This window comes from Littorina saxatilis, linkage group LG6 (assembly GCF_037325665.1).
Source record: "Littorina saxatilis isolate snail1 linkage group LG6, US_GU_Lsax_2.0, whole genome shotgun sequence".
Lineage (NCBI taxonomy): Eukaryota > Metazoa > Mollusca > Gastropoda > Littorinimorpha > Littorinidae > Littorina > Littorina saxatilis.
In genome coordinates, this window is record NC_090250.1 from 13,853,640 (window position 1) to 13,880,628 (window position 26,989).

The 26,989-nt window shown below is 40.3% G+C and overlaps 3 protein-coding genes across 3 annotated transcripts in view; 2 read left to right on the forward strand and 1 right to left on the reverse strand.

Annotated features, from left to right (window-relative positions):
* The window catches only part of LOC138968566 (B-box type zinc finger protein ncl-1-like), a 31,571-nt gene extending 13,127 nt beyond the window's left edge, over nucleotides 1-18,444 (forward strand). The window contains exon 2 of the mRNA XM_070341141.1: nucleotides 1,913-18,444. Within this exon, the coding sequence (XP_070197242.1) occupies nucleotides 1,913-4,495 (2,583 nt within the window). The 3' untranslated portion in view covers nucleotides 4,496-18,444. The remainder of the gene's footprint in view (nucleotides 1-1,912) is intronic.
* A 240-nt stretch (nucleotides 18,445-18,684) lies between these two features.
* LOC138968579 (probable bifunctional dTTP/UTP pyrophosphatase/methyltransferase protein) lies at nucleotides 18,685-25,804 on the reverse strand. Its single transcript, XM_070341169.1, has 6 exons — nucleotides 25,596-25,804; nucleotides 25,080-25,217; nucleotides 23,954-24,057; nucleotides 23,529-23,593; nucleotides 22,191-22,308; nucleotides 18,685-21,257 (listed from the first exon to the last, which is right to left on the reverse strand). Exons 1-6 carry the CDS (start codon nucleotides 25,683-25,685, stop codon nucleotides 21,116-21,118), a joined length of 657 nt encoding a protein of 218 aa, XP_070197270.1. The 5' UTR covers nucleotides 25,686-25,804; the 3' UTR covers nucleotides 18,685-21,115.
* A 256-nt stretch (nucleotides 25,805-26,060) lies between these two features.
* Nucleotides 26,061-26,989, forward strand: part of LOC138968577 (protein ABHD18-like) — a 37,499-nt gene continuing 36,570 nt past the window's right edge. Inside the window, exon 1 of the mRNA XM_070341167.1 lies at nucleotides 26,061-26,149. The gene's annotated coding sequence lies outside the window, so the exon portion shown is untranslated. The remainder of the gene's footprint in view (nucleotides 26,150-26,989) is intronic.

Here is a 26,989-nt window from a genome sequence, read left to right on the forward strand (position 1 = left end):
GTTTGTTTTACTACTTTCAGTGTTCCGGGAAAACAATGACTTATTCCCAAGCGAAAGTTGGACCATCAACTGACCCCTACTCAGCCCTGCAGATTTTGCACCAGACACAGGAAACATGACTCCTAATGCAAACAAGTCGAACAGATAAACTTCTCGCCGTGCTTTACAGTTGTTGGGTCAATACATTCCACATGAAACTGTCCATGGCAGTGAACACAGTAAACCCATGAAATGCCATCTGAGTCGATAAGAACTGTGCTGTCTCCTGTGATAAGTTCAGTTTCCAAATCCCATGGTGTAGAACTTTCAGTCAAGCACACACTGCACACCCACCGAAGATCTTCCATCGAAGAGAGTTGGCTTTCAGGTGTGAAGGATCCACTGCCAGCCATGACGAACTGTATTCACACACTAGAACAGAACCTCAGTACGTGACAGATTGACCGATACACATATTCAAACATATAATATAAAAAAGAATCAGAATTAAAGATAATTATAAAGTAGATTTGTCAGAAAACTAAAGTAATGACTCCTTCTTTGCTGTTCGAATTCCATACACAGTAAGAGAAAAATTAATACTACAACAAAAAAAACATTTCAGCAGTAACCATTGTAGTGATATGTCATTTCAGTACGAAGTGCTTACGTTAATTTGGGTATTTCTAGCGTTGTTGATGACGTGTAAAATGAATTTTACCTAATCTCAAAGTGCAGGGACATCTTACCGCAACCTCGTATCTCGCGGAAAAGGTTCAGTTGCCGCCGTCTTTTGATATGAGAAAACTCGTAAGTCGACATACGAGGTTTTCATCGGCCCAAACTGAAAAACACGCGACCAAAAAAAACCTCGTAACTCAAGTTACGTGTTATTCTGGTTCGCGGTTTTGACGAATTGATATACGAGGTATTTTTGCACCCATATTTTACTGACTTCCAACGAACTCAGGCTTTCAGCAGAATAACCAAAAAATCGAGAAAAAATCGCTGATTATTTTGATGTAAAAAAGTCGATTTCGCAAAAAATCGAGTTACGAGGTTTTAATCGGACAAGGACGATATATCACTTTGCTTCCTTAGATTTCACATTGTTTGGATTTGAAGTCAGCAGGTAAATAACACAAACAGGTATCACAGATACGACAGAACTGTGGATAATCAGGGAGTTACCTTTTTTTATTAAGTCATTGTCTCCCAGGTACGGATATATCCGTACCCACTCATATGGCTCTATCTGACCTGGTACGGATATATATCCGTACACAGTCACTTCAGTCGCTTCCTGTACCGTCGATCTAACGCCTGCATCCCAGCGTGTTGATACACAGTTTCTACACACTTACTACAATTCTGAGTGACCTGCTGCAGCACAGCTGGTCTCAGCTAAAAACACCTTGGTCAACATAGGTGGGGTAGAAAGTGTTAAGTCATCAAAGAGGTCTTACATTGCGGGCACTACTGTAATGTAACATCTCGACAAGGCTGAGGATTTCGCTGTGCCATTTGTGACGGTTTTGCTGCATTTGTGACTCTAATGCTTGATAAGTCTGTGGTTTGTTCATGGATTTTGACGCCTTAGTCCGATACATTGATTCTACTGTATAACATTGTCAGAAATGTCCCTGGTGTATGATTGATCTGTGGACAGGTTTCCACATGAAACTGTGTGTGTTTGTATACATGTACGTGTGTGTGTGTGTGTGTGCTCCTGCTTTAGTGATGGGAAGGGGTTGATGTTTTTTCCAGACCGTGTGCTGAGGGCAGGTTGAAGCATACTTCAGCGCTGGAGTTTGATGATGGTATTTACACTGCGAGCAGGGAGGGGAAAAAATATGTCAAGGAGAAAAAAACCTGACAGATGTGAGTGCCCAAACTGAGTCACATGATCAGTTGTTTTTACTGTCTGTTGCAGTTGCCAGTCCCGCACCCATCATTAAGAATGGCTTCTACCGGCTCCCAGTCCGCTGAGGAAAACACAAGTTCTGATGGCTGCATCACGCCTATCAGCAACACTAACTATGATTCAGACGCTAAGTCCGAAACCAACGAGGAATCTCACTCTCCCGCTCAGGAGGAATATCATCGCTGCAACAAGTGCAAGTACCCCTACTCTGACCCCAGGATGCTGAACTGTTTCCACTCTATTTGCCTGTACTGTGCAGAAGATTCCACCTTCGCCCATGAGGGAAAGAAGTACGTCCAGTGCCCCGTGCGTTCCTGCAAGGTCGCCACCTGGCTGCGCAACGAAAGCGCAGCCAGAGACCTTGGTGTAGACTTTGGCCTTCGTCGGTACCTCGAGCGACTCAAGTTCAACCTAGACGACGGCCTGCTCTGCCGATCGTGCAAGCGGGGAAACAAAGCCGCGGGGCGCTGCTTCGTGTGCGCCATGTTCCTGTGCGACGCCTGCGTCCTTGGACACCGGACGCTGACCATCTACAACGGCCACCTGGTCCACGAATTGAACGACTCCTTGGAGAAGCCGGGCAGACACATGCAGTGCCAGAACCACCCCGAGCAGTGGGCCGCCGTCTACTGCCACGACTGCCGCCAGGCCTTCTGCTCCAGCTGTCACTTCCGCCACCAGAGCTGCAAGAAGACGGCCCTGTCCGACAGCCCATTCTCCGAGTGGCTGACCAGCGTGGCAATCGACCGGAATCAGGCGGAAAAGTTCGCCCAGTACTACAACGAAGGCATCACCAAGATGAAGGAGTGCACACGGAACGCGCTGGATGACCTGGTGGAGGCCAAGACCCAGGTGCTGGCGGCCGTGGAGCAGCAGTTCCAGTACCTGGAGGACCAGATCAAGCAGATGAACAACCAGACCCTGTCTATGGCCCGCTACCACGTCGACGCCTACCACTCCTACGGCGTGGAGCTGGACCGTCTGCTGGACTTCATGAGGGTCCAGGAGCAGTGGGCGGGGCCCTGGGACAACCTGCAGACCGGACCCTTCATCGTGGAGAGGCTGCAGGCTATCAACAACGCCAAGCCCGACCCCAAGAAGCTGCACTTCTCCTTTGAGTTTGTCAGCGGAAACCTGGCCATGATCCCCCAGCTGGGGACCATCGTCCAGACGCCTTATCAACACGGCCAGCTCAACTTGACCACTCCTCAGCCCATCGCTCGCCCCACTCGCAATGACCAGGCCCCTACGCATACTAATGGCTACAATCACTACAACAGCCACCACAGTCGAGGGTACAACTACAACCAGACGGCCAAGTCAAGCACGTTCAGTCAGTCCAGCAGCAGCCAGTTCAGCCCTAATCTGGGTGCCCTTGACCTTCAGTTTGGGCATAGTAACAGCTACGAGAACTTCCAGGCCCCGTCACCGCGGTCTCAGAGATCTAGTCCCCTGACGTCCAGCCAGCCCGGCTCGGCCAACCACGACACCGACAATGTCTTCAACTTTAACAGCCTGTCCTTGACTCGCAGCGAGGGCTCCAACTCTAACTCCCCTGCTCAGTTCTCCAGCTTCATGCCTGCCTCAAGCCAGACCCAGCCTTACCAGACCTGGTCCAACGGAATCGACCAGCCAGGCACCACATCCACCCCACCGGTCAATGACGTCTTCTCCATGTCCAACAACCCCATGTTTGAAGCCCCGACACCTCAGCGCGGCACCCTCCTGCGGTCCTACCCGCCCATCCGACGCACGCGCATGCAGTACATCTCAAAGTTTGGAGAGTACGGCAACGCTGAGGGACAGTTCACCGAACCCAGCGGAGTCACCGTCGACGGGTTCAACAGGCTGGTCGTAGCTGACACCAACAACCACCGCATCCAGATCTTTGACGTCTATGGCAAGTTCAAGTCGCAGTTTGGCAATCATCCAGACTCTAAGCTCACGTACCCCAACCGCATCGCCGTCTCCAAAACCACAGGCAAAGTGGTGATCACGGAGAGAGCGCCGTCCCACCGCGTGCAGACCTACACCCTCCAAGGCCAGCCCCTGGACATCTTCGGCGAAGACATCCTGCAGCACCCTCGCGGCGTGGCCGTGGACAAGGATGACAACATCATTATCGTGGAGTGCAAGGTCATGCAGGTGACCATCTTCAGCATGAAGGGCGACGTCCTGTCTCGCTTCGGCTGCTCCGAGCACCTGCAGTTCCCCAACAGCGTGGCCGTCAACAACCGCCAGGAGATCTTCATCAGCGACAATCGCGCCCACAACGTCAAGGTGTTCACCTACCGCGGGGCCCTGCTGCGCACCATCGGCTGCGAGGGTCTGACCAACTACCCCATCGCCGTGTCCATCAACCAGCTTGACCAGGTGGTGGTGGCCGACAACCACAACAACTTCAACCTGACCGTCTTCACCCAGGAGGGCGAGCTGGTGGCTGGCTACGAGAGTAAAACCAAGCACGCCCAGTGCTTCGACCTGGCTCTCACTGACGATGGCGTGGCCGTCCTCACCAGCAAGGACTTCAAGGTCTACTGTTACCCCTACCAGCAGGACTGCCCCTACCTGCAGACGCAGAGGAGGTACTAGGTCACAAGCTACTGGCCTTACTTTGCTGACCAGGAGCGTCGCGGTTCACCTTGACAGGACTGTCTCTGTGTCTGAACGCGCAGGCTCAGAGCAGATCTGCAGCGGGTTAGTGTGGTTCAGTTTGTAAGCGAGGGACTCCCCCCAGCTTGAACTATTTCCCAGTGACCCAATGACCATGACCCAGTTGTCACAAAGCAGTTCAGAAATGCGGAACATTTCCATGAGAAGTCTTTTTGGTTTTTGTAGTGGCACGGCATGTGAAGGTGCTTTCTCATGCTCACATCTGACTTTTGATGGTGACAAAGATTTATTCCTGTTTTGGGTACATGACTTGAGCTTGTTTTGTAAACTGAGGACTAACTCCTCTTTGATGTAGCCGTTTTTGATGCGTTTGAATGCACATGTTAATTTGTGCACTTCACTAAAAAGGAAGGCATAGACCTGTTTCCAGTAGCTTGCATTTGCTAATTCAGTAATTGTCCATTCCGGCTTAGAGCTAAATGTGTATCGGAGGTCAACAAGCTGCTGACACGTGTATGAGATAAAGACAAGTATATTTTTCATACTACTCATGAGTCTGGTGGCTGGATGCATCATAATGTCGTCTCGTCTCATTTCAGTTTCACAAGAAAAGCGACTGAGCATTGAACAATGATGATATTCTTTAACCTTACCTTCGCACTTTCCTGCAACTCTTACTGACAAAGAATTTGTGCAAAACATGAACTTACCCAGTCATTAAGTGAATTCCATCATTTGAAATCGCGAGATGATTCACAGTGTGAAATGGTGACAAAAAGTCTCATTGCCTTTTTTTTGGTTTGTTTTTGGTTAATCCTGTCTATGACAGTCATTTTGAAAGCAATCTGCATGAGTAAGTGTTCAGATGGCATGGCATTTGTGTATGTGGATTTGATGTGTTTGTGTTGTTTTGCTATCAAGTTTGATACAAATTATACATACATTTGAAGAAAAGAAGTGTCATCAGGCACGTAATCCTCTTCAAAACGCTGTCTGTTTCGGTCCGAGACCAGCTGGCATACATTTTGCATGAAGGGTATTAACATACATTTATGAGCAAGCCCTCTGTCTAATGGAAAATTCACTTTGTTTTTTGTTTAACTAATTTTCAAACAAAATTTTACTGGTGATAATGTACCGCTTTCCATAAAAAACAAAACATCCTTTGATCTTTATATATGATCAGATGTCACATGTACCCAGCATTTTTTTCTGGATCATGTGTCTAAAGGATTATTTGAGTGAAAGAATGATGGTTGTGTAAGTTATCTCGGGCAAAAGAACAAAGCCGAAGTACTGAAGTTGTAATACTGTAGTCCAAGGGGAAGAACTCTTCAAAGTGAAAGTATGTGATCATCACATATGGGTATATGATCCCAATTCTAATGCCAGCTGCTTTAAATTCAAAGACAAAAGTCTACTATGTTAAAACAAATGAAATAATTTACCTGACAATGTTGTATTTCCCTGCTGTTTGTGAACATCCAAACATTCAGTTCTATACATGCTGATTTTGTTTGAAAAAGAGGCAAAAAACTTCTGACGTAGATCTGAATAATCATCAAGACATAATGACTGATGTTTAAAGAGATATGTAGCTGTTAATTCGTGATCAAATCAGAATTTTTCCAGAATTTAAAAGGCGCACTCGATAAACTGACCCACCTACTAGTCCTTGTTAAAAGTTATACTGCTTAGTGTTTCTCTGCCCCACCTTATCATAACAAGAATTTCCCCTTGCAACCTGAATACAGCATTACGACTATACAATCTGAATCAAAACAATTCTCTGTTTAAACTTCTTCTTCGGCGTTCCAGGATCACTCTGTTTAAACTAATTAATGCATCAGAGGTGTGTGGTTACAAGAAAATCAAATCGTTATTGCCTTAATTTTTTCATAGCATTGCATTTTTCATGGCAAATGGTTTGGATGTAAATGTGTGTGTTTTTCTAACTTATGTGTTACAGTGTTATGCTGTAGTCGTTTTAAATCACCGAGGGTAATGAGAGTATTCATTGCCAGTTTGCATTGTTTCTGTTGTAGCGGTATTGTTAGACACTAGTGCTTTTTGGATTGATTCTGTGTTGTCTTGTGATACGTGATTGGTTGTTGTTTGTTGTTTATTCTCATGTTACACATCTTGTTTTTTTGTTTGTTTAAAATTGGAGAAAAAAACAAAACGCCAGAAAAATCACATTGTTACTTTTTGTGTTTTTGTGGTTTAGTTTGTGACTGTAGAAATGTGATTTTGTTTTTGGAGTGTGTAGATTTCATGCCACTTACTGTCTTCTTCATTTTGGAAGTAGAAGGCTAGGCGTGTTAAGCTAAGTGCACAAGCATAATTTGTGTTGTCTGGAGGTGATGTCATTCAGTTTTTGTGATCATCAAGCATTTAACCATTTTAGTTTTGTGAGTTTGTTTTTGTCAGTTTGAAATCAGTATTTGGTTGTAATTACTGTTAAATGTATTTGTGATGGTTGTTCTTGAGGTTGCTTTCATGTTGGTTTTCCTAATTGCTTAACTGAAAACATTGTAAATAGTTTGTGTTTTTGTTACCATGGTATTGCTTACATCTAAAAAATGTGTGTTGTGACCTGATGAATCCCATACCAACCCGATTTTTGTTTGACAGATCGTTCTGAATGAGGTCGCTCTCTTACCCATAAATCCATCCCAGGAAAACCCCTGAAACTGAAAATTACGCTTGTTTGTTTGCGTGAGACTGAGAATGTGCTTCTTCAAAAACTGACAAATGCTTGTAGGACATTTTTGAAGGCTCTGTCTTTATTGATGAAAACATGACAAATCACTTGCTTCAGTTTAAAGTTGGTTAAAATGTAAGCCAGCATGAAAGAAAATGTTTTGCATGCTTTGGAGCGAAAGGCGAATCACTCGTTTGCTGGAACAGCACAAAGTTTTTCTTTAATTCCTATTGGAATCCAGCTTTTATTCTGTCATTGACAGTTCAAGTTTGCATCAGTCATGACCAGAACATGCCTATTGTGAAGTGTCGAGTGTAGAGTAATTTGAGGAATTTGCAGACATGCTAGACTTGCCATTGCATGGGCTATGCGTTTACTGTTTTGCAGACATGCTAGACTTGCCATTGCATGGGCTATGCGTTTACTGTTTTGCAGACATGCTAGACTTGCCATGGCATGGGCTATGCGTTGACTGTTTTGCAGACATGCTAGACTTGCCATGGCATGGGCTATGCGTTTACTGTTTTGCAGACATGCTAGACTTGCCATGGCATGGGCTATGCGTTGACTGTTTTGCAGACATGCTAGACTTGCCATGGCATGGGCTATGCGTTGACTGTTTTGCAGACATGCTAGACTTGCCATGGCATGGGCTATGCGTTGACTGTTTTGCAGACATGCTAGACTTGCCATGGCATGGGCTATGCGTTTACTGTTTTGCAGACATGCTAGACTTGCCATGGCATGGGCTATGCGTTGACTGTTTTGCAGACATGCTAGACTTGCCATGGCATGGGCTATGCGTTGACTGTTTTGCAGACATGCTAGACTTGCCATGGCATGGGCTATGCGTTTACTGTTTTGCAGACATGCTAGACTTGCCATGGCATGGGCTATGCGTTTACTGTTTTGCAGACATGCTAGACTTGCCATGGCATGGGCTATGCGTTGACTGTTTTGCAGACATGCTAGACTTGCCATGGCATGGGCTATGCGTTTACTGTTTTGCAGACATGCTAGACTTGCCATGGCATGGGCTATGCGTTGACTGTTTTGCGTGTAAATGGCTGAATGAAACAGTCTATTCTCTTCATCGAAAAAGCTTAGACGTTATGAGTTTCAGTTGTTGACATAAATTCTAATGCAACGTTGCGAAGTTAGTGCAAGTTGTCATAGAATCAGTAGAACCATTTTTATTTTACAATTGTTTTCTTGTTTCTCATTGGTTCGGTATGCCTGCAGAATCTATGGAAAAGAAATGTTATTTGGCATGAATTGAATTTTTGACGAATGCATATTGCATGCCTCTGTTGTTTTTGTGTTTGCTCATGCGTTGTTGTACACAACTGTAATTTGTATGCAAGCTTTTTGAATGTTTCTTGGCTTTGCACATCAGAAAATAAGGTTGTGCATGTTTGCAGTTGTGTTTGTTTTTCTATGAGAAAAGAATTACACCTGTGCAAGCCTTTTTTGTGCTTGACAACTTTAACGAATATCATGCTCAACATTTTGAGAAGAAGAGCACTTTATTTTTGTAAAGATAGTTTCTGTTATAATCGAAAAGGGTTGTGTTACATGTTACATAGGCTTCCCATGACTCCTTTTTATTTTATTTTGTTACAATGACTTTGGAGGGATGCATTAATTTCATGTAAGCACCTGTATTTGTGAAATTCTGTGTACTGCAACACATAGGTTAGTGACAGAACTGTTTTCCCACAAATCTGTGAATGTGCTTACTTAAAGACTATGGTCTTATTCTGTATGGCAATGCAGCAGTAACAATCTCATGGTACTTGTTATTTGTTTACCACATCAAAGTATTTCTCAATTTTCGGTGTGTTTCTACTAAGAACGCACTGTTTTTTAAACAGACAAAAATTCAATATGCAATTATTGTTATCTAATGTTTTAAGCTTCAAGTGTTTTCTTGATGTTTGCAGAAGTGTTCAGTTGTGTTCTTTTTGAAGCTGAGCTTGTTTTCTGTATGGACGCCAAGTCTGACATGCTCTTGAAACCAAACCAAAGCTTTCTCTTAAGAAAAGATACAAGTAAGAAAGAATACATTTTACCCAAATGTATAACATTTTTGACTTTCTATTTTCCTTAAATACAGGATTACTGCTGGTTATGAAACGGTCAGAAGAGAGCTGTTTTCTCATGTACTTTTTTTTTTTCCCCTCCTTTTATTTGTATTTCAAAAAGTATCCCTGAACAATAGTTCTTGTAACCAATGAATAAATTTACAAAAGTTATGGCGCCTTGAAGCCGGCCTTTTCATTTTTTTTTTTTTCATGAAAATATTCTTTCTGTTGTACCAAAGATTGCTTTAAAATTGTTTTTTTCCGGCAACATTCCTTCTCAGTGTACTGTAATATTTAACCTACACGCTTGTTGAACGTGAAACAACATGCAGAGATAAAATAATTGTTAGATGAGCTCTTGCCTTTATTTTATGATTATTATTTATGGTTATGATAATTGATATTATCGACATATCAACAGAATTAATTGTGCAATGGTATCAGTTTATCGTTGACACTGTTGTAGCAATAATTTATAAACATGTTTTGTTTTGTTAGTGAATGAGTCATTTTTTCTGTTAAAAAAACCTTTTTCCCGAAAGTAAAGATCAAGTTTTTGCAACAATGTTAATGAACAAGACCGGTTTTGAATTTCATTTATGTTTTCAGGTAAAAGGACACACTTTATTTTAAGATCACTTTTAAACGAAACATGATTGGAAGATTTTGTTAGTTTTACAACCGGACCTTGCTGCATAATTCAAATTACAAATGTACTAAATCATTTTTGTTGTTTATTAAGCCGTCCAGGCATTGTACTTGCAAAAACAGGGTTGTTAATAAGGAAAACGCAGTCAAACAACTCGGGCAAATTAGCCTTCAGCTGGTTAAATGTTCTGTTAAAAAAAAAGATTAATTACAAAAGACGTGTGCCTCTTGCCACACATGACATATCCCTTTCCAGTGCCCTTGCCAAAAGACTGAGTCTGCCTAAGAACTTATTGCTCACAGACTCTGCTTTTAACTGAATGAAAAATTACATGTCCGGAAGTCACTCGATTGCTTTCAGTTTTTGATCTGCATGCGTGGAAAAGGACATGATACTAACGGAGTCTTATCCAGAAACTGTTCAAATAAGCTTTATGTCTCCAGTAACGCAAAATGTTTTCTCAGTAAAGAAAATGTGAGTCACCGATGTCAGTGAAGCCTTAAAACCATACTCCGCTGACTACAGTAGAAGCACGACGGCCTTCATTTGCTGATGGTAGTTTCAGCATTTGCAAGTTTCAGGGAATACACTTCGCGTGGAAAATAAAGCAAGCACTTTCGTTTTTGCAAAATTTCAACGTTGTGATTTTGTACTAATGAAACCTGATCACGGTTTTTCGAGAGAACTAAATAATGACAGTTTAATGTCGTCTCATGCCAGTGAATTTCTGCCAATGCATGAGTTGTGAAATTTAAATTTGGTTCTGAAAAATAAATTGTTAATAACTTTTGTTTACAAGTCTCACAACTGTTACGCCTGAGCAACCATTTACTGAAAAATTGGAATTGTAGAGACAAATCAGTGATACGTATTTGCAGTTTTGTTGACCAAAAAGGAGAAGAAGAAAAATCAAATAATTTTTCATGTTGTTTACTTGACAATCAGGTCGTGGCAAATCTAGCTTTACTTAAATTGAGTTAATGGTATCTCTAGTCAAACTGATCCAGGTCGTTTTCTTTTGGCTCATATTATACGCAGCAATGATTGTTCCAGCTGTTTTCCAAGTTATGGTGTGCGGGTTTTTTTTTTAAATTTTTTTACAAGAACGTAGCCTAGCTCTTCAAAAACAAATTGTCATACTGTCAAGGAAAGTGTTTGGAACAAGGTAAAGGCCATGTCAGACACACAACACAAAACAGTGTTTTCTTTCAAAACAAACACAAAACAGCGTGTTTCTCGTGTGACATCCCCCAAAACGCGTTTCAGAAAACACTGTTTCGTGTTTTCGCATCGTGTTTTGGGTTTTAGAGCATGCTCTAAAATCTGAAAACACGTTTTGGTAGTCAGCCAATGAACGCGGACGATCAACTCACGTGACTCGGTTTCCGGCACCACGGAGATAGAAAAATATGGCCGACGCAGATGTGGTACCGATTCAGGGTAGTATCGGACCCATGAATCCTAACTAGAGTCTATGGAGCCTGTCACGATTGAAGAGAGGCAATAATATAAGTGGGCGCTGCCAGCCGTGTTGTTTACAAACCCAAACACAGCGCGGTAGCTGGATGGGTCAAGCTGACACTGACCGTATCAGTGGGCACTGCCAGCCGTGTTGTTTACAACCCCAAACACAGGCCGGCGATAGCTGGACGGGTCAAGCTGACACTGACCGATATTTCTGTGAAAACACGCACCGCGCTTCATTTGTGTGTTTCGCGTGTGACATCCCCTCTGTAAAAACATGTGTTTCCCCGACGTTTTGAAATGGTGTTTTTGTCGGAAACATCGCTTTGTGTTGTGCGTCTGTCTTCGCCTTAAAGCATGCAGTGAAAATGTAATACTTGTAGGCAAACACCCATCAAAAAAATTACAAAAAAACAATATCAGCCAGTGGGTTTTGTTGCTTTTTGACTTTTTAGGCAGAGGTTTTCAAATTTGAACTGGTAAAATTTAGAAGCAGGCAGTTGATGCGATTTGCTGCAGAGGGTATTAGATTTTGCATGAAAATAAGTCATATTTAGGATCAGAGGCAACTTACAAACTCTCTAGCTATGCCACTTTATTACTATGAATGAAAATGTTGGTTAACTTCTGCTTGATAAACCTGCAGACATTAAACATCTGTTCTGAAAGAACACTTCATAATTTAATACTGCTGGAGACTCACGATTTTGATCGCTTTGTCATATATTACACTTGTTGAAAGACATTCTTTGTTTCAAGTTTAGTTTGAATAGGCAATATTTTTAAAAATCGTTTTCTTTTGATTTTGTAATACTTTATTCTGCTTCCAAAGTAATGCACTTTTCTCTAAGTATCCATATATGGTAGTCGAAGGAAATACACAGCAGGATGAAAACATATCTCACAAAAATTACGGATATGCACAGTGTAGGTTTATAACAATTATCTTGCGCACTGTAATGTTCCATTGTGTCTAAAGTGCAGGAAAGAGGGCGTTGTTACAAGGTTGAATTCAGCTGAGTTGCAAATTCTACACAAGTTATTAGATCATTTCTATAAAATGTATACACATTGTTTCATGTGAAGCGGTCCACATTTTTTCACACAAAAATGACAGTGCTAAAATGTTATGCCTGAGACTCAATCTGATTCCTGCTGCAAAGTATTCACTCTTGTTTTGTTGACAAAAAGATCAAAATGGCCTGATTAAAACAGTGTTTATAGTTCACATCTTAGAATTAATACACAGAGTGTTGGTTTTCAAATGTCAATATTTAAATTTTTCTTGGAAAGTAAGATTTCGCAGACATTCTTGTGCGAGTGCAAGTTTTTAATTTGTTTTCTCCACACTTAGGGGATACAACGAAACGCTCTTGTTTGTCGATTGTGTGGCCTTTTATTTTTCTCGGTTTTGTTTTTTGTTTTTCATTTAATCAAAAGAGTGCAAACCTGCCAAAACGTTTTTCATTGTTTTATGCATAGATTCCTTACAAATAGTCCTGATTACCACTAGCATAGTGAAACGTTTGTTGATTCAAAGTTTGACTGTCTACAGCTGTTATTGTTGTTTCTCGTAACTTTACCATTATTCTGAAAGTGCCTGTTGTCGAAAGGCACTTCTGTTAAAGATTATTACATTGTTGCTTTCACTGTTGTACTGTACCACCCAAATGTTTTGATGTTACTTAATTGTGCGTTTGACTCTGACATGTAGAGACAAGGAATCTTGCGTAGAATTCCTCTTGTTTTTCTTTCGAGCTATCTTACCATTTTTATACTCTTCATGTAGACCTGATTACAAGTGAGAGTTTTTGAACTCACGGAAGATTTGGGATATTACACTTCCTGTTTAATTTGTATGTCTTTTGGGTGTTTTGCACATTTTCTAAACTTGCACAAGTGTTTGTGGGCATGTCCCTCTTTGTATGGTTCACCGCTTTTGTAACGAGTTTATTTGTAATGATATTCATTAGTTTGATAATGTTTTGTACTCATGAGATTTGATACAAGTCATACTCTACTTTGAACCGGATCAGGGTTGTTTTGTTTTCAATTTCTCGGTCAGTCATTTGGTAGATCTGGAGTTCCTTAAGCTTGAGGTGAAGTGATCAAATTGATTTTTCTTGTTTTTGTAAATGCTTTCCATCTAGTTATTTGATGCACAATGTTGGGCATTTGTTTGTTTTTATTTAATGCTCTTTTCTGTTCCATCCTTGATATAATTACTCATAAAATAATTGGATTTAAAACAGTAAAGAGGAGAGAAGAAAAAGTGTCATCGCTCACAGTTTACACACAACTAGCATGTGCGTGCATACAGATGTTTGCTGACATATGTTTGTTCGTGCATAAACACACACACATACACACACAGACATACACATACACCCACCAATATGTTTAATTATTCCAACATTTTTTCTGTTGCCATATACATGTTCCTTTATGTCCAAGCCAGTCGATCAGTGTGTGATGAAATCATTCGGATACACCTCAGGTTTTCTCTGCAACTCAGAATTTTTTTTCAATTACATGTACCTCCGTTTAAATGTCACAAGGGAGACATTGTTTGCTGTCAAATCTGCCACACATTGATCTCGCAACACTTGCATGACCGAGTTATTTTCGTATGTTAATTCACAAAAGCATTACTCATTTAGACTTGCCATTTGCTTGATTTAGCAATGTCACACCGACCATCATTTTCATATCGGGTCTGGCCTGTCTCCAGTTTGATAATTGTTTCGCTAAAATTTGGCATGTATTTTTCTTGTTTTTACCTCCTGTTGGTAGAAATGATTTTGGAGGGTACATGTTCACAAGAAAATAACTCATTTTTGGTATTATGGTGTTGTCATCTGATGAGGAAAAAACGTGGGAAAAAAACAAAAAAAATTTCCCGTTTCTAACTTCTTTTTTTTCTTTTCTTTTTAAACATCATGTTTTCTCCTCCTATAGTCCACCTTTTCATAGCCATTATTTTTTAAAGTCATTATTACCAATATTATTATTATTACTGTATTATTAAGTATGCCTTCCCTCTTTACCAACCCTGTCGCCAAAGTAGCAACTATGTCATTTATGCAATTTTGCCTGTAATTACCTTCTAAAAAACTCCTTTTTTGAAATGTATTAACAATTTATTCCAGATGAAATTGAACCGTTTGCTTCCATTCTATGATTTTTTTTCTTTGACAAATTGTCTCAGATCTTTTTTACCCGAACTGCGTCAGTTCTGCCCATTCCATCGTAATGTGGATTGGTACAAGTCATGTCATCTCTCCCTGACTTTGTGTGAACTAGGTAGTATGGTAGTGAGCTTTTGACTTTTTGTGTGACGATACGTAATTTGTATACATGTGCGTGTGTGTAACTGTTAGTATTACGGACAACACTAACTTGCCATCTAATCATGACATCAGTGGAGTGATTTAACTGAATGTGCTTGACATGTTTCGCTTGGTGTGACATCAGTTTGAAGCTTGATTCAGAAAGGTGTAAGAGTCTGCAGTGAAGTCTCGTCGTGTGTTATGTGGTAGTTTTGGATGTGTGTGGACATAGTCAAAAGTCTACTGTGAATATATTTAACAGCCACTTGAGAAGAAAGAGCTTTATATTTATCACAAATCGTTGTTGCCTAGTCACGTCTTGTTATCATTCAATATTTCCCCGTTAACTTGTTTTGTTGCGTTGAGTTTTTCAGGAAGCGACATTGCAATGGGTGTGCATTAATCATCAAATTATGCCTTTCTATGGTCAGTATTTTTTTTCCCCTTTCAACTTAAGCGATGCATCTTTTCATAGCAATGCAAGTCTGGTTCCCTGGCCAAAAGTCAAACTTTTTTTGTACTTAAGTAGCCTTTTCCCTGAAAAAGTCTGCACATAAAAGCCAAAAGTAGGTTTTGAAAATCAGCAGAGGCTATCTGGCGATATCTCTTGTGGCAAATGATATACATGTCTCCTCCCTTATTTTTCGTTTTGATACCTGCGGTAGAAATGGATCACTAAAATTGTTGATAACTTCTGTGTAATGGCTCAAAGCATCATGTGCAATACTAGTGTACGTTTTACCAGGGTATACAGTCAAAGCAGAAACACAACCACTGTGTACTTAACTCTCCATTTCACTTTTCACACAAAAACACATTTGAACTCGATGCAGGACAATTCCATGCTGCATTTTGTTATGTAGTGCTGGTATTTTGTTTCCAATGTTTGTGTTGCCATATCAATTTTGAAAAAGACATCCTTTGTGAAAGCATGTATGTTGTTTTACTGAGTTGCTAGTCCTATTGTCTGCTTACATGTCTGTTTTCGAAGAAATCCAAAGCTAACATTTATTGAAAAATTAACAGAAATAAAAATTCTGCCTGTAGTGGGGCTGCTTTTTACAGTCAAGTCAAGCCCCCATTTCATACAAAGATTGATCTTTATTTCCAAGTAATGCTTGACATAAGTCATGTGACTTGAAACAGGCAACTGCCATCTATTAAAAAGCATTGTGTATGGATTTGATTAAACCCTTTGGGAATGTTAACAGACAACAGAAATATTGTGTCGCATCACTTGAGTGTTTCAAAAACAAGCCAGACTGATACCTTTAGGTATGCAAGTGTGTTAAACCTGGAGTCTTAATAATAGACGTGAAGAAATCATAATCTTCTCTAGCTGTTACTTTTTCTCTCTATCTCTCTGTTTGATATTACTTTGTGATATTATTATTATTTGGCTTATTGGTGTTGCCTGTGTTTTTGTTGGCTCTGAAATGTTTCATTGGAACTTTTCTGAACTTGTATGATACATTGTAAGAGAGTGCGCAGACATTTTTATCATAGCATGCATTATTATTGCTGTTTTTGTGTTGTGAACAGCGTTACTTTGTGCAAATAGATTCTTAAACATAGCGTGCTCGCTTTGTAACTTGGTCAGTGTTTGAGTAAAACGGACAGTGTTATCATTAATCATATGTTTTATTCTCATTGTGGTTGGAAAACACTCAACAGTTTGTGGGACTGTAGATTGCTAGTGAGTTTTTGTCTGGTTTGTCTGAAGTACACAGCCAATTATGTTCTTACATTTGATGTTGGTAAGATGTCTTTCGTTGGACATTAATGGAAGCCAGACCATATTGAGTCTTTGAAGTAACAGCCCCCCCTCACTCCTTGTCCCTAACCTGCCTATCTTCTTCCCGGTCCTGAAAACACCTTCTGGCACTTTTCTTTTTGTTTGTAATTTTCAGTGCAAACCCAGAATCAGCAGTGTTGAAGCAATGAAAGTTTGATTCAGAGCAATATGCGAGAAAGTGTTATTATCCCATACTAGTGTTCAGTTATGAAATGGCTGCTAGCTGGTAGTTCTGTGAAACATAAGAATAAAACCAGGTGTTGAAGATGTTCTTATAGACTCTGTTATTTCTTGAGGTTGTGAAGATACGCCTGATGGCCTTTGTTTGACACCACAATGAGTTTAGAGAACTCTCGTTAATACTTTTCATTCAGCGCTTAACCCTTAATGTGCCTTTTTTATTTCCTTCAATCACAGTTGCTGTGAGTTCTCATGTACTCACCTAATCCAACACTAAGCTGACACTGCTCTCAGATCTAAGTTCTTATTTGTATCTCAAGGTCTTGATTGTCCTATGGGTGCTACTGATGTGTGTGGAAAATTGCCAGTTTTTGGATTTTCTTCTCCCTTTGAATCACACGGAAATGATAGTACGTTGCATTGAAGCTCATTTAACTGTGAGCGTTTGATCAAGGTACTTCTTGCTGATATTATGGTGCTGAATTGTAAATTTTTCCATTTAGCTGTTTCCCCCGCCCCCCCAAATACTTTTGAATCACACATTTTGTTACACTTCATACTCGTAGCGCTTGATTTGCAACCATCTCAGTCAGTGAAGTTCATTACTTTCACTCTCATTTTTAACCACATGAACAAAATTGTTACGTGTCTTCCCTAACTTTTCCAGATTAAATGTTCATTCCTAATATGCTGTATTACACTATGTTCATTATTATTGTGTCTTGTGATTTTTCAAGGCTGAATTCTTGCAGTGGACCTTCTTGAACGTTTCCCCTTTACAGACTCCTCCACGTGTCCAAGTCCTTGTATTTTCAGAGAAAAGTTGTCGGGGGGGAAGGGAGGGGGGAGGAGGGAGCTGTGCGTATGTAAGAGAATCTGTTTGCACAAAGAACAGAGCTTTGTTTTAAGATGTTTGCATAATAAATACAGATATTTATTACAAAAGTAAACATAAATTCAGTTCCAAACGTATTGGACCAGGTTTCTGTTTCAGGATGTTCTCTTCCAGTCACATTCCATCTTAATCTTTGCGCCTGCCATCACAGTACTCGACAGCACCATGTCTGTGTAATGTGTGCTTTCATTGTCTTTCTTCTTTACACTGTGGACGCCACACTGTTCTTCACTGACGATGTTCACATCATTATACAAGGTGCTTATTTTTTCTTACCAAAAAAAAAAAAAGAACATGTATACTTGTTAGTTGTTTACCTGAAAGAACAATTTGCCACCACTGCTGCTATTTCTACAAACGAATTTGTTGTGCTGTCAGTCACAGCTACTGTGTTCATGGTTGAATTTGTTCCCCTTCTTCAGCAATGATCTGATAAGAGAATCGAAGATTGGTCAGAGGTTATTTTTTCGATGTGTCTGCATGTACTCCCTTTCTTTTTTCGTGTGTGCGTGTTTCGATGTGACAACAAACCAAGGTTGATGATGATAAATATGCATCTTTTTTACCCAGCACGCTTGTTGCTTTTTTTTTGTAATAAGACACCATGAAACAGAAAATGCAATATGTGGTAGTTAAACCCCTTGATATTTTTATGGGAGTGTGAACATCTTTTGATCTCTGTTTGTTGTTGATTTTTAATTACTTTGATTTGGTTTGAATTTGTCAGCTTGGACAAACCTTGTCTTTGGTCGATATAATCTTGTTTGATTTTATTTTTATTTAACATTGTTCTGTACTTCTTTTTAATAAAGTATTCTGTTTGCTTCAGACAGTCTTCCTGAATTATTGTTTGAATGATTGCCATTGGATGTGGTCATCTTGATCACGTCTTGTGCATAATCCTTATCTGATGAACAATTGTGTGCGGGTGTCTGTGTGCGCGTTTTGGAGTTTCAAATGTGCTAATACATACTTGACACATAGTGCCAGTAGGCAGAATAAAGAACTACATACACAATCGCATAGATCTGGATACAACATACAAAGAACACAAAAGCACACCCAGCCACTTGAACACATTTGATGATTTTCAGGATGCACTCACGGGTCAAGTCACACACACTCACAAACACGATTAAGTACATTTTTATTTAAATACCAAGACTGATGTACAATAATAAAACAAGTCGCATGAAGCAAAATCAATACATTTAGTCAATCTGTTAAACTCGCAGAAAGAAACTGAACGCACTACACTGCCTGCAGATCGCTTGCAGAAACAAGCCAGTATAGCGCAGTAGTGTAGAGCTAAAATGCAAACCCACAGTCCTGGCTTCTTCGAAGATGGCTTGACCAAAATTTAAATCAATTTGATCGAAAAATTAGGGTGTGACATTACCGTGTCAACTTTCACAAAAAGCCGGATATGACATGTATTAACAAAATTTTAAAAAATGTCTTATGATATCATTCTCAGGACCTCTCATGTAAAGTTCATGACAATCTGTCCAGTAGTTTTCTCGGAATCGCTCTACACACACAATCAATCAATCAATCAATCAATATGAGGCTTATATCGCGCGTATTCCGTGGGTACAGTTCTAAGCGCAGGGATTTATTTTTTTAATTTGATTTTTATTTTATGCAATTTATATCGCGCACATATTCAAGGCGCAGGGATTTATCTATGCCGTGTGAGATGGAATTTTTTACACAATACATCACGCATTCACATCGGCCAGCAGGTCGCAGCCATTTCGGCGCATATTCTACTTTTCACGGCCTATTATTCAAAGTCACACGGGTATTTTCGTGGACATTTTTATCTATGCCTATTCAATTTTGCCAGGAAAGACTCTTTTGTCAATCGTGGGGTCTTTAACGTGCACACCCCAATGTAGTGTACACGAAGGGACCTCGGTTTTTCGTCTCATCCGAAAGACTAGTACTTGAACCCACCACCTTGGTTAGGAAAGGGGGGAGAAAATTGCTAACGCCCTGACCCAGGGTCGAACTCGCAACCTCTCGCTTCCGAGCGCAAGTGCGTTACCACTCGGCCACCCAGTCCCCACACACACGCATACATTCACACACACGCATACATACACACACACACACACATACATACACCACCGCCCTTGTCCTGATTCCCACTATGTTAAAACATTTAGTCAAAACTTCACAAAGATCTACAGGCTTGGGCTGTATGGTAGTCCCCTCTTCTTTCAAACCTTAGTTACTTAGTCAAAACTTGACTAAATGTAAAAAAAAACCCACTATTTTATTTTATTTTTGTTGTTGTGGTGTTTAACGTCGTTTTCAACCACGAAGGTTATATCGCGACGGGGAAAGGGGGGAGATGGGATAGAGCCACTTGTCAATTGTTTCTTGTTCACAAAAGCACTAATCAAAAATTTGCTCCAGGGGCTTGCAACGCAGTACAATGTATTACCTTACTGGGAGAATGCAAGTTTCCAGTACAAAGGACTTAACATTTCTTACATACTGCTTGACTAAAATCTTTACAAAAATTGACTATATTCTATACAAGAAACACTTAACAAGGGTAAAAAGAAAAACAGAATCCGTTAGTCACCACTTACGACATGCTGGGGAGCATCGGGTAAATTCTTCCCCCTAACCCGCGAGGGGTAAACCACTATTTTCAGTTGCATATCGGCACATATGAATGCACTTAAGGTGTACAGAAACTGACAAGTTTATGCTTCAATAAATTCATTATTAATAGTTTTTCATTTCACATTAACAAAAATACAAGGAAATTCATTAGGTTAAGAATTCAGTGCTTGAATACCTTTCATAAAACAGCAACCAGGAGTTGGTGTATGGATTGTGGTAACTGTAATAAAACAACATCCACGGGACCAGCCAAAGCCTTTAGTGATACAGACACTTAGTCCAACTTGCAAAATTTGTATCTTTACTGGATGCATTGCATGGAAAAGAAAAGTTTTGAAAAAACAATTAGAGTGTTCAAAATCAATTAGGTTATTTTGTAAAAGGTCAAAATTGCACAAAAACAGACAAGATAATTTCTATCAGATTTCTTTGCACACTAGACTCAACAGCCCAAGGTGTCCGTTCATTGTAGGTGTACTTTCATTGCAGGTGTACTTTCATGATAGATATGAAAAAGTCAAAGTTAAAAGTCAAAGGGACAAAATAACATCTCCTTTATTTATATAGGTGTTCTGTCCTCGCAGGGGCCTCAAGTTGCACAGACCACTGTAAATATGCATTGCAATCATCACCTGCAAAATGAGTCCTACAGCCGCGTTCTCAGGCCTTGGTCACTCACACAAAACTATTCCAATGAGATTTGAGGAAACCACCAGGAAGTGCACCTGGGAGCAATCTGTATACAGGAAAAACTACCACAGGATATGCACCAACATTAGGTTGAATTGGACCCCTTGTTCCGCATTAGGCTCCTAGCGTCGAATTAGACCCCTTCTCATGCCCATGTTAAGACTCTTCATCATGTTTGCTGGTTGTGCAAACTGAGCAGCTCTTTGGCAAAGCGACACAAAGGGAAACCCATGACGTTGAAATAATCTCCATGGACCTTTTCCACCAGGGATCCTCCTTGAGCTTGAATCCCATAGCCTCCGGCTTTGTCCCTGTAACAAGATAGACACTGATTGAAGCCATATATATTAACGGCACCAAGAGCTGAACAACATCAATATTGTTGAATCAAGTAACGTTTGAAAGAAGAGGGGCACGTACAACATATAACTCATGCCCAACTTTGGACTTGGCTGGATATTGTGTCTCGGGATGAGGGAGTGTGTCTCCCACTCAGGGCCTTATAGAATGCTCAAGTGGCTGAGCAAGTTCTCATGATGAGGAAAGACACTACCTAATGTACAAGCAAGCTGTGTGTTGCATACAGTATGGGAATACATGTACATGAGGACGATTTTCAGAAATAAGTCGGTCGGGTTTGTATGTGTTGCGAGAGAGTGAATACCCTTGCTTTTCTTTGCACAAATAAATTCACACGTGCTCCTGTCCACGTGTTTCAGACACACCTCTCGCTAGTGATTGGCCCCTCCAATGTTTGTCTGAGAAAAGCAAGAGTATTAACTCTTTCACAACCCATACAAACCCGGCAGAGTTATTTTCGTCTATTAACAGCCTTTCTAGCACTATACTGTTCATGTAATTGGTTTTAACGTAAATGACCCCATCACAAAGATCTACAGGCTTGAGCTTTATGGTAGTCCCTTCTTTTTTCAAACCTTAGTTACTTTGTCAAAATCGATATTATACAACGCATAATCAAGTATTACACTTACAGCAGGAAATATGCAAATATGATGTACGTTAGATTGTTGGAGGTGAAACTGTTTTATTATCAACCCCCCCCCCCCCCCCAACACACAAGGGCACACACTCTCTCACACACACACACATGCATGCACATGAATGCACGCACACACGTACACACACACAGCATCTTTTCTGTCCTCCATTTTTTCAAAAATGGGTATGAAAAGATCACACATAATAAACCTTCACAAAACACCCATTCTTTCATGTGAACTTACATTGGCTCTCCAGTTTCAATGTAGCTTTTCACAATCTCAGGTGTAAGGGGAGCCATGAACACTTCTGTTGCTTCATGGAACTGATGAACTTTCATTTCCTGCACTCCATCAGTGTTTTCTGCAAACAGCAAAAGACACAAAAATCAACTTTCTGAACACATGTATGCTGCTACAATTTTTCAATATTGTAGTACAGTGGAACCCCCCTTTTAAGACCCCCCAATTTAAGACTCCCTCCTTTCTAAGACCTTGTTTTTTCAGACTTTCTGTTCATAATCTCTGTAAATTTACCTCTATTTTAAGACTCCTACCTTTTTAAGACCTGATTTTCTCAGATTTTTGTAGGTCTTAAAAGGTGGGGGGGGGGGGGTCCTCTGTACATGTAGAGTAACTGCAATTTTTGAAAGAAAGAACTATTCAAGTAAACTCGCAGAAGAAAAAAAATTGTATCACTTTCTTTTTGAACTAAGATATTCATACCTGTATTTTGCTATTCAAACATTCTAAAAGGCGCTTGATCCGGTTATTTACCACCCTCCTTGAATTGAAGATGTCTTTCACAGGAGACACGTGACGGCCACTCAAATCTGGGTACCCAAAAATTGACGCAACAAAAACGTGAGCTTCAAATAAAAAGAAACGGTTGAAAATTCAGCAAATCTGCATGCGGAAAGGATTCAGAAACATTAACTATCTATCCAGTGCAGGTTATTTTGCAATCTGATTTGAGGCAGGTGAATCACGTCAGAGGTTTTGACATGATGAATTGCTTTTAATCTTTCAGGATGTATACTTGCATACATACCAGGAGTACAACTTGGGAACTTTAAATAAAATTATTCAACTTTCCAGAGAGATTTGTAAAACCAGCCAACAATCTGTTGATTTGCATCCAAAGATTCATAACTTTGCATTATGACAGCTTGAAACAAAGCAATCACAAACACTCAGCCCAAACACTGACAAACACAAGAGTGCTTCTTAAAACATTGCGAAACATCTCAGACAGTAATAATAATAATAATAATAATAATAATAATAACTGGACATTTTTAAGTGCCTAACCTATGGCTCTAGGCCCTTTACAAAAGAACATCTATATACAGAATAGAACAATTAAAAGCACAACCTACATAAAACAAATTAATCATACAGACACAAATCACCACACGTACTGTTCACACAATAATCATATATGCAATTCACACTATATATATACAAACATACACAGCTAACACTCTCAACAATCATAACAACTTTATGGGAGAGGAGTATGTGCAGAAATGGAATGAAGAAGACAGCAAGCCTCAAAATAAAAGATACATTTTTTTCACATACCGCTCTTCTTTTCAGGTGTGACAAGGACAACTCCGGTAAAGACTGTGTGACTTTTCCCACTGAATCTGTAAAAAATAAAATATCAAAGTATGGCACGTACATATTTACATCTGTCGTTACTTTGACTTGAACCGATCAAGACTGATAAACCTGTGCATATTTCTATGCTAACTGCTCTGTATCCTGATACTGTAAAATCAGTTATTTTTTCATCAGGACTGGCTTTGAAACGTATTCTCAACAAAGTACCACTACAGTGAAACCCCCATGCATTTATGACCCCCCACCAAAAAAAACCAACAAAAAAAACCCAGGTCTTAGGTAGGGAGGGGAATCCTAAAATGGAAGTTTTTGGCTATGCGTATCTTGCCAATAGAAATTTTCACAAGTGTTTCGACTCGTGTTCCTGTAATCATTTTTCTTACCCAGACAACATGTTGAAAGCATCCTGAAAATCTTTGGGTTTCTCAAAAATTCTGCCATCCATGGACACCACAGTGTCAGCTCCAATTACAAGGTCTGGTGGCGGCTGTACAAAATCATAAAAGTTGTTACCCAAACATACAAACAATCAATCAACCAATCAATAAGAGGCTTATATCGCGCGTATTCCATGGGTACAGTTCTGAGCGCAGGGATTTATTTTTTTTATTTTTTTTATCTTAATTTTATGCAATTTATATCGCGCACATATTCAAGACGCAGGGATTTATTTATGCCGCGTGAGATGGAATTTTTTTACACAATACATCACGCATTCACATCGGCCAGCAGATCGCAGCCATTTCTGCGCATATCCTACTTTTCACGGCCTATTATTCAAAGTCACACGGGTATTTTGGTGGACATTTTTTATCTATGCCTATACAATTTTGCCAGGAAAGACCCTTTTGTCGATCGTGGGATCTTTAACGTGCACACCCCAATGTAGTGTACACGAAGGGACCTCGGTTTTTCGTCTCATCCGAAAGACTAGCACTTGAACCCACCACCTAGGTTAGGAAAGGGGGGAGAAAATTGCTAACGCCCTGACCCAGGGTCGAACTCGCAACCTCTCGCTTCCGAGCACAAGTGCGTTACCATGCACTCGGCCACCCAGTCCTCACAAACACACATACATACTCAAGTATATCTATTTGCATAATATACAGACATATGCACACACACAAACACACAGAGTTTCAATTAGTGATTTTATTCACATTCTTTATCTGAATTTTTTTTTATCAAACCTTAAAAACAGCTGTATCCTCAATCTGTAATAAATCTTGACGCGTTGGCTCATCTACACATTTGTACTTATCTAATATTATTTTAATTTTATCAATGCATAAGGTGAGGAAAACCATGTCAAGTATCTTCTCATTTGATATGCTAAAAGGTGCATAAACTCCAGATTAATCCCATTCATTCAGTAAATAAATGAGAACACTGATGCATAAAATCAAATTTATTTACTTCCACCTGCACCTAGATTCTATACAGCGAGTCAATACTTACGTCCACAGCACATACAAAATAAAGTGTCATATCTTTGTTGATCAAACTTGCCTTTTCTTGACTGAGCTGTTCTGCAACTTGCAGAGTTTTATGCCTGGCAGTTTCAAGAACATACTCCGCAGGATTGGAAAATGTAGACTTGTCTAGCGTCTCCTCAAAGGTGGAAGGAATGACTTCAAATTGCAAACCCTAAAATACATAGAGCAATTTGCTTTAATCAGTCACAAAAACTTTTAACATACTATACATAATACATACCATCATGGGAAGCTTACCATCCCGAAGAAGGCAGTAACGTGCCGAAATATTGATTATAGATATAGGCCTAAACGTACCTGGTTACTGGTGTGTTTTCTTTTTATCTAAATATACATAATACAGTATACTTCACACACACACACACACACACACACACACACGCGCGCGCACACATGCACATACACCCCCCCACACACACACACACACACGGACACACACACACACACACACACACACACACACACACACACACACACGGACACACACACATGGTCATCCACAGACAGAGAGTTAGTAAACTTCAGTTACCACATTCTCAAGAATTTGTTTTCTCCGGGGAGAACCACTCGCCAAAACAATTCTTTGCCTGCTCAAAACGTGCATGATAGGTTGAAGCATCTTTCCAAAAATCGTGAAAAGGCAAACGTAAGTAAGCTTAAATCAGTGATCATTCAGTCTCTCCTACACTCAATTTCTGATGTCATGCGTCGCAATCATAAATGTAGTTCACATGTGCGGTAGCAGACGAACAATTTCAATACTTCCGGTTTGTAACCACGCGAGAAAATAGCAGACAGCAGCACTGGTCAACACCTCAATCCACAGCAGTGCTCAAGATAATGCACTTTTGTAACCGATTGCATAGCAGAAATATAAAACACGATTGTCGGTCTGCTATTAAGCAGTAATTCTGCTTCTGTGCATGCTCACCCGAACACTAAAATAAGAACATACACACATGTCCTAGCCTCTTCCACATTGACGAGACACAGCGAGAAACGCTTACATGCGGAGACCACGAGAGTTGATGACCTTGGTCGGTGACTGATACCGTGGCATTTACAATAGTGCCATTTGTGTCAGTAAGTTTCAGAGGATTTGAGTTGTTCATTTAAATTTGTGTAGGGGTACGCCGTACACAAATCTAGAGTCTGCAGTATCGATGCGCAGTGCTCGAGCCATCCGCCATCCGCTTGTTCTTGTAGTTGATCTACATAACCACAACACAAACAGTCCATGTCAAAAGAGCACATGGTTGCATGTCACCAGAGCACAGATTGTAAACAAAAATGAAAATATTTCAGATGAATAACAGTATCTATTTGAGCAAATAAATGCTGATCTGATGAATGTTACTCTGAGTTTTATTTTTTATTTATGCAAACTAATGCTGTATAACATGGGTTTTTTCCTCTGAAAAAAGTGTTCAAACTTTTCTGGGGGGTTGTTTGAGTGCATCGACTCCTTTGGACACGAATGGGTCCCCCACTTCCTAAAGGCGAGAATAAGCGAGTGGGGCGAGGAAGTACTGTACGTTCTTGGGCAATTCTCTCCACGAGGTACGCTAGGATTTGGCGAGAGAACGCTAGCATGCCTTCGAGGAGCTCGCTATGCCAGGAAAAATTTCAGACGCGCAGCTGTCAATCCGATTGGCTGTCCATGGCTGTTTACCGACCAGTGCAGGACTTTTTCGGTATCAACCAATGGTGTTTAATTCTTGCGTAGCTAGCCATGAAACCGTTTCATGTTCACTCTCGCTTCCTAGCTCCACGAGCGGCTAGCCGCAAGCATATCTCGCCTGAAAGAAACATCCGTCTGGTATTCTTATTATTGTCAGTGATCACAAACGTAATAATGCATGACTTTGACTCTGGATCAGGATTTCTCCCCATTCCAATTTCCTTTAAAAGAAAAGTCAAATT